The sequence below is a fragment of the Gymnodraco acuticeps genome, unplaced genomic scaffold, assembly GCF_902827175.1.
Source record: "Gymnodraco acuticeps unplaced genomic scaffold, fGymAcu1.1, whole genome shotgun sequence".
Lineage (NCBI taxonomy): Eukaryota > Metazoa > Chordata > Actinopteri > Perciformes > Bathydraconidae > Gymnodraco > Gymnodraco acuticeps.
Window position 1 is genome coordinate 1464505 of NW_022992232.1, and position 15976 is coordinate 1480480.

Sequence of the window (15976 nt, forward strand, 5' to 3'; positions counted from 1 at the left end):
GATTGCACTTTGGTCTTACATAAAGCCTCTGTTATATCTAAGAGCCACTGATCAAGTTACTGTGCTGTTATGTAACTGTGCTGCTGTTACAGCCTGTGTGTGTACAGTTCACTGTCTGGTTCTGTCACTTGCTGCAACATTGGGCTTCTGCTGCAATAACTCATGCTGAAGAGACTTCTGACTTTGGTATCTTTCTGTAAAAAATATGTCAAATAGTTACTGTAAGTTGTTAAGGCTTAAGCTACGGTGGATGTTAACGCAATCAGTGTGGTATGCATGCATTGAATCCTCCAACAGAGAGGAACTTGCTTAACAAGAGCATTTTTGGTATCTGTACACATTTTACGAACAATTCCAGGATTGTCAGATTCAGATTGTGAAAAGTTGAGTTGATAAACATCTAAACACAATTGTTTTATCTAAAAATGTGAGAGATTGTCAGTTTATATGAAAGTACTTAGTAACACAACTTGTTTCACTATTGCATTCCTACACTCAAACAAAATGTCATTCTGTTTAACCACACACTCAGCGTTGCTAACCAGGCTATTAATGGCCTCTCTACAATATAATTTATGTTATCATGTGACAGGTTTCTATTTTATTTTTTTAATTTCCAAATAAACTTCGCAAGCTGACATTTTGGAGCTTTTTATGCAATGCTGTCTAGTACTGTACCACCTCCTATTAAGTCAACTTTGTAGGTCAACAAGTGTTCCTCCTCCTTTACAAACCTTGTATAAAGTCAAAGTCAATTGCCATTACATTTTTCTAAAATAATAAAATGGAGTCATAGTTGGTTTCTAGCTCTCGAAAAAGCTATTAATTCAGCAATTTTTAAATAAGTAATTATTAAGTGTTTTGTTACAGTAATCCTTCATCTCTGCAGTTATAAATGTATAGACAGGACTACTTTAATTGAAGTATTTATATCTAATCTATGAAGTAAAGGATGTATACACCATGACACCATTAATTACAAATGTACAACCCATTTGTAAAGGGGGGGGGGGGGGGGGGGGGGTGAAAAGTCTTCAAACATTTAAATACAATCACAAATTGGTCACTTATTATCACAACACATATTAAATCACTTACAGCAACACACAGACACGACAAATATATCAACATTATACAGTATTTCTATATTTCTTATTTTCCATTTCACATAAACATTGTGCATTTTTATATTTGCATATTTCTTTGAATGTGAATGTGTCTTTGATGTTCCTATTCTGGACCCCGCCTACCTAAGACCTGATTGGCCACTTTGCCGGTGGACTCGATGCTCATTGGCTTAAACCACTGCCACTAAATGTCTCGCCACTGTTTGGGCGGCGAGGCACAAAAAGAAATTATGTTTTTTGTTGAGCGCACAGCCTGTCAATGACCGGCGGAGCTGCTTGCTTGCAGGGGTCTTTTCGGTTTGTTCTGGCTTCTGCTGGTGCTTATGGATATTTCTAGCTTAAAGACGAGGCAGTAAGCCAGTATTTTTAACAGAATGGTATTAAGGAAAAGACTAAAACGGTGCCTTTGTAGTCGTAGTATTGATGCTGCCGATGCCTTGTAGCTGTAGAGAAAGTTAGCTAATGAGTAGCATAACGTTAGCCACAAGCTAATGCTAGGTCTTCCGTTTCCTTTGGCTTGTCAAGACAGTTTATTGTTTTATTCTTCCCTTTGTGGAGCGGGGCTTTGTAGGTCTTTTGTTTGCTGATTTTGTTTCTTTGCTTCCTCTGGTGAATAAGGCATTGCAATGAAGAGAGTGAACAGCTTTCAGAGGTTTGTAAATCAAAATATATCACTGTTAAAATAATGTTTTGGGCTGTCAAGCTAAGAATTGCTAATAATATTTGCCTTTAATAATGCCAAGTGTGGTTGGTTAACGTTGCCTCATTCATCCTGACCGTTAGCAGCCTAAACATGCTTTCCTTTCAGGTTAACATGTTGGTTAAAGTTCCTGTATAGCTGTGTCATAATGGGGACAAAGTCATTTAAAATGAATGCAATTATAATAATGATTCACTTTCAACTCATTTTGATTTCGGTGTTAATCACTGAAATTGGGTATATTTTGGTGTTTGATCAGTACAGACAGTACACTTTAATAAACATTTAAATGTGAATGGCAATTGTTATGTATAGCACAATAATCAGTATTTTGTGAAATGGCCATACATTTAATAAAGTCGTCAAAACAAGTAGTAGTCTTAGCCATAGTTATATATTATTAGTTAAGTCATTACATCTCAAGCAGGTTAAAATCAGACAATAAGGATGTCATGGTCTGTCACTTAGAACAGGTACAACATATAACTATCTGTGTATGGTTTCTATATTAATATTACAGCCATTTTATTTATTTTCGTTCCTATCTCCCTTCTTGAGAGCTCACATTATGTCTAATAAGTCAACCCTAAAGCATTTTCCTTTATACTACTGAGCACTGTTTTAAAGGTATCCTCCAATTTGATGCTTGATCAAATTACCACTGTTGTTTATTTGTTGTGTTGTTTATGTGTGTGTTTCAGGTTCATGAACAGACGGGCCTCTGCTAACTGCCGCTACCAGCCCACCTGCTATGAGCATGCTGCAAACTGCTACACCCATGCAGTGAGTGGATGGGACTAATCTTTTATTTTCTAGGGAAGAGGATGATAATGACGTCATCTCAAATAAAAATGATCGCTCTAAAAATATCACAGTAGCCTTCAAATCCCATGTGCAAAGAAAAACATAGTTTGTCCCTAATGCCATAAAATATCTCAATCAGTAAGGACAGCAACTTTTGATGCCATGCAAACATTGTATGTTATACCTATTTATTTACCTTGATTCATCCTCATTTATCTAGTGCTTCTTTTAAGGTAGTTTCCATTCAAGGCTTTTATTGTCATGTGTACATAGCTACAGTGTAGTTATGTCAATGAAACTCTTAGGTCACAGGCTCCTCAAATGGATACAATAGTGCAACTAAATACAAATAGAATAGAAATAGTGCAAGAATAATTTATATACAAGTAATTGGAATATGATATATTAGATAAATAATTAGTAAGTTGCGAACAGATGAATGTTATGGATGTTCTTTCAAAAGTGCAGGTGTTTAACAGTCTTATGGCCTGTGGGATGAAGCTGTCCCTTAGTCTGGTATTGTGTTTTTATGTATGTATATTATTGAAATAGTTTCATTTCGTCTCCGTAGCTCCTCATCGTGCCGGCCTTTGTGGGCATGGCGTTTCTGCACCGTCTGTCGGACAACGGCTGGGAGAAGGTCACTGCCTGGGTGTACGGCATGGGCCTGTGCGCCCTCTTCCTGGTCTCCACTGTGTTTCACATCATCACCTGGAAGAAGAGCCACATGAGGTGAGAAGGAGCACCATGACAACCCACCATAATGGCAAAGAACCAAGACACGTAGCAGAACACACTGTCGCAGAACACACTGTCGTAAAAGACACGTCACAAAATGCAAGAGGACAAAGACAAAAGAGCGAGGGACACAGTCAGTCCTTTCCTTATCTCTTTACATTCCTTTTCACCATGCTGGTATGTTGGTGTCAAGTTTCATTTGCAACCTTTTGCATAACCTTTGAAGTCATACTTTTGTTTCCTTATTTTGATCTTACGTGCTACAGAAACCCTGGGTGTTAGTTATATGTTTATTTCTTACTATAGTTTCAGAAGTGTTAGAGCACAGACACGTTATTACCAATACCAGTAACATAACAGTACTTTTCAGCAGCTTCCCTGAAGAGATTCAAACATGGTTTTCTATCATTTGCACAAGAAAAGAGCGATGTTGCCAAATGGTGTCCAAACCCAAGCAGAGACACAAAGTCAATGAAACGATTTTGAAAATTGGTAATGTTTTGTTTCCATTAGGAACTATTTGTTCAAAGAAAAGTGCCAACAGTGTTAATAATGATTCCCCAGCCGGACTCAACAACACCTGCTTTTCTTACAATGTCAAGTCTTAATTTAGATTTCCCTTTGGATGGAAACATGATATCACTTCCTGTGACAAGTGGTTTCCCTCCTGCAAACGATGTGTCTGCTTTGCATATCTGTGACCTTGAAATAAACAAATCACCTGTTTATTGTTTGTTTCAGGTCAATGGAACAGTGTTTCCACATGTGTGACAGAGTGGTCATCTACCTGTTCATCGCTGCCTCCTACACACCCTGGTGAGTGTCACACAGAGGACAGTTACACTCAGAGGGCTTGCATGAAGATGAAGGCTTGTTATAGATCTTACTTCTCCTCTCTCCTCAGGTTGAACCTGCGTGAATTGGGCCCCCTCGCAGCACACATGCGATGGTTTGTGTGGCTCATGGCTGCTGCTGGAACCATATACGTCTTCAACTACCATGAAAAGTGAGTTTGAGGTGATAATGTGAATTTAAAAGTCGGAACTACCACTGAACATAGGCAAGTTTATTTATAAAGCACCTTTCAACACAAGGCAACTCAAAGTGCTTTACAAAAATGAAAGACATTAAGAGCATTAAGAAACATATTACACCTCAGTGCTTCAAAATGTCTCATCTTGGTTACAAAATGTAGTGTTAACGTGTTTCATGCCCTCAGCGTAGCCCCATGCAGGAAGCTGTCAAAACAAAGATTTAGCAGACATTATACCTGGCTCTGGCTAAGCCGCTAGCAGCAGATATTTTTGAGGCTTGTACGAAGATTTGTTGCAGTCTATTTGTCTTGCCCCATCCACAGAGTCCGTGAAATGTTGTTTGTCTCCACAGGTATAAAGTTGTTGAGCTGGCCTTCTACTTGATGATGGGTTTCTTCCCTGCATCAGTTGTGACATCGATGGTAATATCACTATTCATAAATACATTTACAGTCCCATTCCGTTCATTTCCATGTGCTGAATCGTTCTATACCACTTGAACACGGTTTTTTTATTTCATTAGTATGGTGAATAAACACATTGTTATCCATTCATATAGTGATGTAAGCATGCATAAGCTTTCTTTTGCAGCACGTTGTGGCAATAAATGTGTAGGAAAAAAACATTTGTAGGGATTTTAATATTGGTTCTATGGGGTTTTTGCAGGATTTGTAATGCATGATAACATTTGTCAACATATCAACTCTTTACTGCTGCCCTCCTGTGGTTTCCATGGATATACAGATGTAGCGCTTCATTTCAGGCGCCTACCCGTGTGGGTCCGTGATCTGCACGGGGTGGGCCCCTGCTGAAAAGGAAAACCCCCTGCAGAACTTGAAACGCCCCCTTGATAAATACATTTAATTATAATGAAACCAGCTGCAATGGATCATGGATCCACCAGGGGGAGCCGTGAAAAGCTGCCACACTGGAACCCATGTGAAATAAACAGCTGATCTACAGGTATCTGATATAGCAGATATTTGTTAAGATCCATATGTCACGGATAGGATCATATTCTGTGCTAAATAAGAGTCATGTAATCATTTACTAAACATCTCCATGTTTTTATTTAACAAAATAATGTTTAATTCACGTTGGCGTAGGTACAAAACCATCGCTATGTTTTTAGATCAGGAAATGCATCCAGGCTCAAACAAACGATTTTCAATCATCATCCTCACGATCATTTAATGCAGGATGGTCTCCCGGGCCGTATACGGCCTGGGAGACCATTTGGTACGGCCCTCGAGGTAATTTATAAACACACGCAAAAAAGAAAAAAATTAAAGAAATCTCGACCGCAAAATAATGAAACAAGCGAGTGCCTGTTTTTCCTGGCAACGGTCATGGTCCTTGAACACAACACGAGCCTAACGTGTCATCACGTGGTATATGTCTCGTCTGACGGGGGTGCAATTCTGACGGAGAGCACCAGAACGCCGCTCCGGGACTTCAAAAAATGGCAGTACCCATAAATCCGTACCGGTCCGTACACATGCTGCAGTTTCTGCGTGTCTGTGTCTTTAGTTGAAAGCCCAGTGGCGATCTGTTCATCTGTCATACTGAGCATACAGTCAATAACTTTGTTGTTATTAGCATCTGGTTAGCTAGCTATGCTAACGAATATAGGAAGCTTTTTCCACAACCAGTGAGGTAAAGGCACCTCTTTATATGATCATTATAGTTATAAAAAAATAAGAGAATAAAGTAAACAGGTATAAAATACTATATGACAGTTGTTATTAATAAACAAGAATACAGTTTGAAAGGAGTGATTTGTAAAATATCCATAAAGAAAAAGTAAATATGCTTCCAGTTCTGTTTCAAATGGGTGTTGAGAGATGTTTCCATAGATCTCTTAATGTTGCTCTCAAAGTGCACCAGATTGATGCTTTTCACTTCAACATTTAAAAATAAATCTTCCCGGGGGAGCATGCCCCCCGGAGGTTAGGTCCCCCCCCCACTTAAATCATGTCCACATGGATAGGAAACTAAATACATTTGCACACATCTTGTGTCCATATCTTTCTGTTTGGTGATCATGCCACAACCGTGCACGTGCATGCATGCGCAAGTCATGGTGAGATATCTGGATTAAGAGGTTGCTTTTTCTTTGCACAGAATGAAAGAAAGGCCAAATGAAATGGGCTGTGATTTTTAAGCAGAGGTCAATAATTTGTGCGGCCCTCGGAGGATGTTGAAAAAATTGAAATGGCCCTTGAGAGGAAAAAGGTTCCCCACCCCTGATTTAATGTATCATATGTTCGCAAATTGAAATGAATGCACTAATACATGTAGTTTAATCCACGTGAGTTTACAACAACAAAAATAATCGCTTTGTTTTTATATCACATCCGACCGGAGGAAAATGCAGCACGGGTCTCACTACCGATAATCCTAAACCCACGGGCAAACAATAATATGGACAGTGTTAATAGTTTACTGTATTATTAGTGTCTAATATTACTGCTATAATAATCACACATTGAGTTGTTGAAATCAGACCGTCGTTTTAAAAAAAATTAAACGGCAGCTCTCAGGTGATCAGCTGTGTGTTTACACAATAAAATATGCATAGTAATTGAATACCTTCACATTACATTATAAGAACAGTTCTGTTTCATATGAGTGTTGAGAGCTGTATCCACAAATCTCTTAATTTTGCCCTCAGTGCACCAGATTGATGCATTTAACTTCAATTTAAAGAAAAACATCTTCTGTTGTAACAACAATAACATTATAAATAGTAGGGATGCTCCGATCGATCGGTCACCGATCGAGATCGGCCGATACTCACTCTCTACCGATCGATCGGTGCTCTCTAAACATGCCGATCGCGAGAGCCGATCGCATGACGTAAAATACATGACACTTTTCTCTGTGTGCGGCAAAACAAGCTCGTCAAAATGGCTTCACCGGTCTGGCATTCTTTTAAGGTGTCCGAAAAAGACAGTAAAATAGCGGTATGCAACGTGTGTGAAGCAGAAATCCTGCAGCTCCGCCCGCCGGACAGGTAAGCGCAGCGAAACACACACACAGGGAGAACCAGACCGCAGTTCATTTCCTCATATTCCAAACGAGAAATTACGGTAGCAAATCACCCGGTTCTTTACGACCAGAACTATTAACGGGATACAAACCGGAGGAACCAGGCATGGAGGGAGGTGGCAGAGACAGTGGGTGAAACTGGTAGGTTTTCGCCTGTTTGGGGAGTTTATATATATATATTGCTCGCATAAAATCCCCGGGTTTTTTTGCTTTGTATGTCGGGGGCGGGAGATTCATGTGATTGGTTGTTGGTCGCGTTGCTCGCAAAAAATCCCCAAGCTTTCAGACACGCCCAGCTCCAAGATTTTTGAAAAGCTGCTGTGTGGACGTACCGTAAGAGTTAGACCTAACACACTTAGCTATTTTATCTACCTCTGGAACAAGCTAAACTAGTTATTATAAATATATGTATTCTTCATTGTCGGGTCACTCATTACTTGATCAGTGAGCTGCATGAAATACTGACAGGCTGTCAGGAGAGAGAGAGGGAGAGAGGAAAAGAGAGCGCTTCCGCTAATTTCTCCCGTGTTATTATCCAAAGTGAATGTAAACTTGAATAATGCACATAATTTGAATTTAATAATTAAGTTGATTGTTGTTTGTGGAAGCTCCAGTGAATGAGCCCCATTAACTGAGTTTAAACATCACTTTAAATGGAAGATTTAAATCTTCCATTTAGGCCCCGCCCACTCGATCGGATCGGCGATCGGTATCGGCCGATACTAATTCCAGCGATCGGCGATCGGCCCCGAAATTGGCGATCGGAGCATCCCTAATAAATAGTAACATAGCATGGTATTGCACATTTAGCTTTGAGTGTTACTGGCCTGAGATTTTGTTATTACATGAATTAAGGTGTATAGTATTCGTTTATTAGTCCCCGAGGGGAAAATGGGTAGCAGCACATCACAGAGGCATTTAAAAAGTTAAGACAATACATTCTGGAAATGTTCACATCAGGCACCTTCAAGTTAAACAATACTACAGTAAACAATTAACACAGTAAATTATGTGGATTAAATCACATTTATTTCGTTAAAAATAAACGAAATATGATTTCCTCCGGAGTCGGCTTGACTCGGTTTGCATTCATAAAGAATGCACAAATGTGTTTAATCGTTAATGTCAGATATGTAGGCTACTAAGTAAATAGCCTACATTAGTTCCTGCTCAAGATTAGATTCAACTATATTATTATTGCACATATTACAGGTACTGAGACAACGAAATGCAGTTTAGCTTCTAACCAGGTGCAACAAGCAGTAAAGTGAAAAGTAATGTACACAATCTACAGAATAAAATATAGAATGAATTGAATGAATCATACTTCAATAATGAAAAGTAAACTAATATTAGACAAATATGAACGTTAAACATCCATGATTTAAACATATAATCCAGGATACAAGCCACAGAGTTGCACCTGCAAGGTGAATATAGAACAACTGGTTAAAAAATAACTACCGAGTGTTTGAAAGCCTTCAACAGTTTTATGATATCACTGCCCCATCTAAGACACGAGTGGATCTGTCTTGAATTACATTTGAGTTGAGTGTTTAGTCAACTTAATGTGTTGCTTAAAATAATACTTCTGCATACAGTATGTGACAATGTAGGTGATGCACGGCCAGATACGGCTCGAGAAGCTGACTCAGATAAGGAAATGTGATATATTATGATATTATATCTGAATGATAAAGTGCGACACGTCGGCGTCTTCTCTGCATACGGCAGTTTAAACTGTATTTCCTTTATCCTGTAATATGACTTGATAGATTTAAACTCCGCACACTGAGCTCTGATTGGTCAGCAGGCGGTGCTTTCACTGAGTTGATCTCTTTTCTATAGACGCCGGAGGCGGGCAGCGTCAGATAAAAAAAAGTTATTTAGCCTTCCCAAACCTGAGCCTCACGCGCCGCCTATGTCCTTAGGACCATACCGTTCACCAGCCCCAACCCCCCATGTTTCCTATGCTGTATGTTGGGAACTCTTTGTTTAAAACTAATTGGCCATCGGAATGTGTGGAGTCACATTCCACAGCTCTCCCCCCCCCCCCCCCCCCCCTGCTGTGATCCCCCGCACACAGAGAGACACAGGGAGATCGCTCTTCTGGAGTGAAGAGAGCGGAAATAATGATATTGCAAGTTAGAAACGTAAAATGCATTTTGACAGACACTTGGGGGTCTTGAATGTCCGATAGTCAACCATTAGCACCTTAGTCCGTCTCGTCTCATCAACAAAAACTAAATATACATTTCGTCATAGTTTTTGTTATCAAGAATCTATTTTTAGCTCGTCATAGTCTCGTCTTAGTCATGTAAAAAAGGTTGTTGACGAACATTTTTCGTCATAATTTTCATTGACGAAATTAACACTGGCATATTTAAACTGTCGCACTTTATGTTGCTTCTGTCGCGCATTGCCGGTATGAAAGGGTCTGTGCCGGAAATATCAAACATTTAATAAAAGTGAAAAACAATGAACAAGACTTAACGTATTCATCATAATTAATTATATTTATTTCGTTTCGATGTAGGATGTTTGACTTTGTTTAGAGCAGTGATCTTCTCTGCAGCAGAGAGCTAAGCGCTGTCAGACCGGACCTAACCCTGAAAAGTATTATCATCTGAAAGTAATCATTATGTTATTAACCCTTTGGAGTCCTGGGCTAATTTGGCCGTTTTCACATACTTTTGATTTGTCTTACTAAACCCCGTTAAGAAATGTTTGGCATGTCAATGTTTGGTATCTTTTTTTTAAGGACAACCTCACCTATATAACCTGATAGTTATTTCTTTCATTTTGAGATACTATATGAACATTTTGGACCCAAAATCACAAAAAAAACGTAAAAACAGATTTTGAAAATGATATTATATTTCATATAGGTAACACAAACATACACAACGAAACCATTTAAAAGCTGGAAATATATACATGGGATGTCACTATGATAATGTGAAAGTTTGATTGCGGTAGCATGGGATTTCATTCTGATAAGGCAAGAGTGTTATTATAAATATAATACAAATATATATATACACATTATGTACAAAAATCATTTTTTTCTGTCTTTATCTGTGCCACGCTTCAAAGCGGTTTCTGTCAACTACGACACAGAGGGCAACAGCACAGGTTCCTCCTCCTCCATGTCAAAAAACAAGCTTAAAGCTTGACTCACGTTCAGAGTTCTCTTCATCATAGTTGAATCTTCAAAACTCTAAATCTATCTAACTATATCTAAATTCTCAATGTTTGTCTGTCACTTTACTTCAATCGCAGTCTCCCGCCGTCTCTCTTCGTCTCCCGCCGCCTGTCTTCGTATATCTTCGTCTCTCTCCATTTCCCGCCGTCTCTCTTCGGTTCCCGCCGTCTCTTTTCGTCTCGTTTCGTATCACTCCGTTTACCTGATTACCTCACCCCCTCCCTGGTAAATACATCCTGTTGAGCAGAATCTACAGTTTCCAGTATTTTCCGTTTCGTAAAATGATAAAATATGGCGAAGATATTAAAATATGTGCTTCCATTATTCATACTTCTGAAATATATCTGTATTAACTTTATATCATCGTATGTCCGTGTTTATTGGGTCTTTTTGCATGAAACAAAGACTGGCATATAGTTTCAAGCCAGTACTTTCGACAGAAATACACATATACATCCTGTTGAGCAGGATCTACAGTTTCCAGTATTTTCCGTTTCGTAAAATGATCAAATATGGCGAAGATATTCAAATATGTGCTTCCATTTTTCATACTTTTGAAATGTATTAACTTTATATCATCGTATCTCCGTGTTTACTGGGTCTTTTTGCATGAAACAAAGACTGGGATATAGTTTCAAGCCAGTACTTTCGACAGAAACACACGGCAATGTTGTCCGGACTGTTGTTTTTATGCGGCACCGGCTTGAACAGGTCATGTGATCTGATCACGCCGGCGTGACGGTCGACTCCAAAGGGTTAATATTAAATACATATAAGTATTTTTACAACTTGTATTTAGAAATACTCTGTTGTAATTATTGATGCATAAATGTGTTCATCCATTCAATGTGGCATCTGCTATAATGGGGTTAATGTATGATATTACTTAATAATACAATACATTATAATATATGATAATTACATTTTAGTTTTATTCATTTCTTATTTCATAGTTTCTCATTATTATTATTTTTATCGCTCATCTTATTTTTGATTTTATTAATCTGTGAATCTGTGCTGTCCTGTTTTTCACTCTCACCCTGTTGCTGTTTGAACTACTGAATTTCCCCACGGGATTAATAAAGGTCCATCTTATCTTATCTTAATATATAAGTTGATTTACTTCAATCTACTGTACTGTGTAAAAACACCCCAACAATATTACAAGAAATATACTGCATAAAGCAGACTATATACTTTATTTGATCTAAAATATTGATGTTTTTTCATTATAGTAGCTTGTGAAAACCATACAGTAACAAATAAGTGATTAAATGCTACAGTATTCAGCAAACACAACTGCAGAGCTGCAAACATTGCAAACAGACTAAGTTCTACAACAATCCTGTAATTGAACAAATGGGGAAATTGGGCAACGCCCTCTAGCAATTTGGCAACACCCCCAGCCACTGGGATCCGCTGGGCTTTTGACTGGGACACACCCATGTGAGTCCGATCTGGAGTGCTACATCTGTAGCGGCCTGAAATAGCACTAACACTACTATTGTTCCAATGTTAACACACATTATGTAATTTAATTTTTATTTACTTCTTGGAAATAAAACATTCCACATGTTCACTAATGGTGAGATTACATCAGTCAACAAAAAAGGATGTGTAAAGATAACAAAAACAGGCATAATACAACATTCAAACATGCTGTGTTGTGTTGCATGTGAGAAATAAGATATTGAAATTATACTAAATTTAAAAAAAACGGAACACTTTTAGGAATAGATTTCTTACTTTTCTTTCATTTAGTTTTTCTTGTCAGAATTTGCTTTCTTTGTTGGAAGGTACACTTTTCGAGTTAACACCAAATATATATTTTTTTAAACTCGACACACTCTATCCCCAGTCGGAATTGATTGTGAACACAGCTGGATAGTTGTTGTTGTTGCCTAACATTTCTCTTGTATCTCCCCGTGTCCTTGCCTCCTACAGAGCAACACGGAGGGCATGCAGGAGCTGGCGTGCGGCGGCCTCATCTATGTCCTCGGCGTGTTCTTCTTCAAGAGCGACGGCGTCATCCCCTTCGCCCACGCCATCTGGCACGTGTTCGTGGCGCTGGCTGCGGCCGTACACTACTACGCCATCTGGAAATACCTCTACAAGACCCCCGGTGCGGACCCCCACCTCCAGTCGTGACCACAGCCGGGGCTGGACGCCGCTTCTCCACCTTTTGCTTCTGAAGAAAGCGCCTGCACACTCCTCTACTGCCCACTGAAGCTGACACCACAGCCCTGAAGTTTACGCAAAAATGACCATGAATTGTTTTCTGTTTTCTAACGTGGAGAACAGATTTCTGACAAACAAAAGCTACATTCAAAGCTTTTTTTGTAAAACTTCAACGGAAAACAGGGCAGCCAGGGGGTGAATTTTGACTTTTTACAATGAGTGTTTGAGCAATTTGATTGACTTTTGTATGGCTTGAGTCACATTCCACATTGGGGTCATAACTGGGAGATTTATCATCATTTCAGCGGATTATTTGAACAATAGGAGTATCCAGTGAGGTGCTAAAAATTAGGCAGGGCTGGGAGAACTAATATCACATGGATTCCTTTTTTTCATACTTTGTTTTTAATGAGTATAATTTACGGAGCCCCCTAGGGGACATGGAGAAGAAAAAAAATGTATTTGAATAAAAATAAAATGTTTTGCGAGATCTGGCAAAACCTTTGTGAGATCTCGCAAAACCCCGTTGCAGTTTGTAGACGGTCCCTAAGCACTCCTCTCCCTCCTCAAGCTGCAGATTGTGACCAATTATTGATGTTTAGCTCGGATGACGGCGTGTATCGAACTGTTCTGATAAAAACGACTCTGTAGCTCGTTGTCTACCTTGCTATGATTGTAAAGTCATGTTGTTTGTATTTTTACAACGTTATGTTCATGAGTTATTGATCCGCGAAATTGGAATCTGTCAATAACTCAGCTCAGAGGAACGTGCATGTCCCCTCGCTCTGAGTGTTCTCTTGAGGTGTCTTCACTTATGTGAAACCCTTTATATATACAGTCTATGTGTGAAACCCGTGCCTATTGCCAAGCACTGATGTTATATCTTTATATTTAAGGCCAAGCTCAAAGTAAAATCGATGAACCACTCCATTGTTGTGGTTGCTGTGTTGCCGTAGCGGCCGAACTGACCAGGAAGTACTAAATGAAAAGTATTGCGAGATCTCGCAAAACATTTTTTTTTTTTTTTTTTTAAATAATTTTTTTTTTCTTCTCCATGTCCCCTAGGGGGCTCCGTAATAATTCGGTTTTCTTTTTTTTTTTCAATACAAAAAAAGAATCCAAAGATCGCAAATATTATCAAAACACGCAGCTGTTACATACAGGGAAATAGTTTTCGGGCAAGATTAGTTTAAAACAAGAAACTCTCGGTACAAAAGGGCATACATCTGACCACACATGATGCCAACCTTTCATACATACCAACAAATGTATTGAGGTGTTACACAGCCCTTGTTATTAGTTCACACAGGAAGAAACAACGCTTGACAGGATTGTTTTTCCATTTTCTATATTTTCTTTTTACCGTTATCCACATGACCAACTTCTGTGACCAATGTGTTTCTTTTTTTCTGACCAGTATCCTAATGCAGTTTTCAGGGATTCAGGGATTCACAGTTAGTAAGTGTTTAGCACCCCTGCTGGTGATGAACAGCATTACACAGTGTGTAAAGTAGGGGACACAGGGGAGGTGGGACTTTGTTTCATGAGCCAAATAGGCGCGTTCACACCGCAGTACTTTTCCCACTTTAGTTCCGATATAGTTCCGAAATGTTGCGTTCACACCAAAAAGAGCCGGAACTCAAATGAGTTCATGAGAACCTTTTCACCTCCTTTTTCGTCCCTGCTAGAGAGCAGAGACTTTCGTGGGAGGAAAAGGTTCCCATGTCTGATTGGCTGGGCGGATTGCAAACCACGCCCCGTAAAACTCCCAAAGAGTTTTGTGAAGCCGCCATTTTATTATCCTCGCATTTGCATTATTAGCATTATTAGCATTAGCCCAGCGCAGAAACGCAGAGAGACTAACTTATGGCAACACAAAATAAAACATGGGAGCGGTGGAAATGAGGAGGTGTCGGCGTTCTGACGATTTACTCGGAAGGCTTCAGTAGAAGCTGCTGGGAGTCCCAGCAGCTTCTACTGAAACCAGTCCCCAACTCCGGGGACTTCCGGCCGGGGACTTTGGACCGCAGTATACGCCGTGAAGGGTTTGCGGCCTGCCAGTAAACCCAAAGCAGAAGAAGAAGAAGTGACGTGAGCGGCTTCATTTGCCTAATCCTCCCCCAGGGACTTATTCCGGTGTGAACGCGATCTGTACTTAGTTCATGAGAACTAAAGAGTTCTCATGAACTAAGTTCTGATGAACCTTTGTGGGAAAAGTACTGCGGTGTGAATGCGCCTAGTGATGAGAGAAAATCAGTTCAGGTAATATGATGAGAATTGTTCCACTTTCTTATTAATGTGAACAGTGTGCGGTAGAGTGTGCAGCACACCCTTTTTACTGTAGTCCAGTATTACATTTCCACTGATTCTCTCTGTGTTTTGATTTTACACCACTAGTACGAACAGTGTTTCCTGTCTGTATTCTGAAGCGGGTTTGATAAGTAGAGAAACCTCATGTTTATTTTACTCTCATGCTGTTGGTTTTTTTAAATGTTGGATCCCGACTCTTAACATTACCTTTCCTCTTAGTCAGTGGAATGATTTCTCATGTTGAAAATATTTCCTTAACCACTCTTGTTTGTATATTCTGTTTTTCTTTTTTCCGTTGATTATATGATCCTGGCCTTCGACAGAAAAAAAAAAGAAGCTGCTTCTTGTCTGTTCCATTGGCTGTTAATGGTGCTGCATATCCATGAGTGATCCTCCTCTGTCCTGAATATCACCTTTCTAATGTGACAATAAACATGATAATGCCCCAGGGTAAAGATCTGCATTCATAATGGCTTTCTTTGAAATGTAGCTTGCATTAACTGTGTTGTTTACAGGCTCTGACCACGTTCATTTCCTGCAGGGTCAAAAAGGAACAAGAACATTCCTCTTGTTACAGAATTTTAAAAGCAACCTATATGTGTGACATAAAGAGGCGTTTGTCCAAGGGCTGATTAGTATAAGAGCTCAGTAAAGCAAATATATTTTTTAAAATCTAACTTGGAATATTAAAGGGGCGCTATTAGTTTTGTTTGTGTATTCCCTTTCCTTTAGTGTGTTATATTGGTTTTTGTGTATGTCAATGGTCTGCAAAGGCTAAAATCCCAAAGTGTGTTGGAATAAAGCGACTGAACCGCCTCCATTGGGCTCC

At 39.3% G+C, this 15976-nt stretch overlaps 1 protein-coding gene across 2 annotated transcripts in view; it reads left to right on the forward strand.

Annotated features, from left to right (window-relative positions):
* Window positions 1-13406, forward strand: part of mmd (monocyte to macrophage differentiation-associated) — a 33701-nt gene extending 20295 nt beyond the window's left edge. The window contains exons 1-8 of one of the 2 annotated variants that reach the window (XM_034206188.1): window positions 1326-1424; window positions 1746-1779; window positions 2529-2610; window positions 3203-3363; window positions 4111-4185; window positions 4274-4375; window positions 4756-4825; window positions 12604-12891. In XM_034206188.1, coding sequence (XP_034062079.1) covers window positions 1754-1779; window positions 2529-2610; window positions 3203-3363; window positions 4111-4185; window positions 4274-4375; window positions 4756-4825; window positions 12604-12807 — 720 coding nt within the window. In that variant the 5' untranslated portion in view covers window positions 1326-1424; window positions 1746-1753 and the 3' untranslated portion in view covers window positions 12808-12891. Of the gene's footprint in view, window positions 1-1325; window positions 1425-1745; window positions 1780-2528; window positions 2611-3202; window positions 3364-4110; window positions 4186-4273; window positions 4376-4755; window positions 4826-12603 lie in introns of those variants that run through there. The other variant, XM_034206186.1, reaches the window with a different exon arrangement.
* Window positions 13407-15976: the final 2570 nt, after the last annotated feature.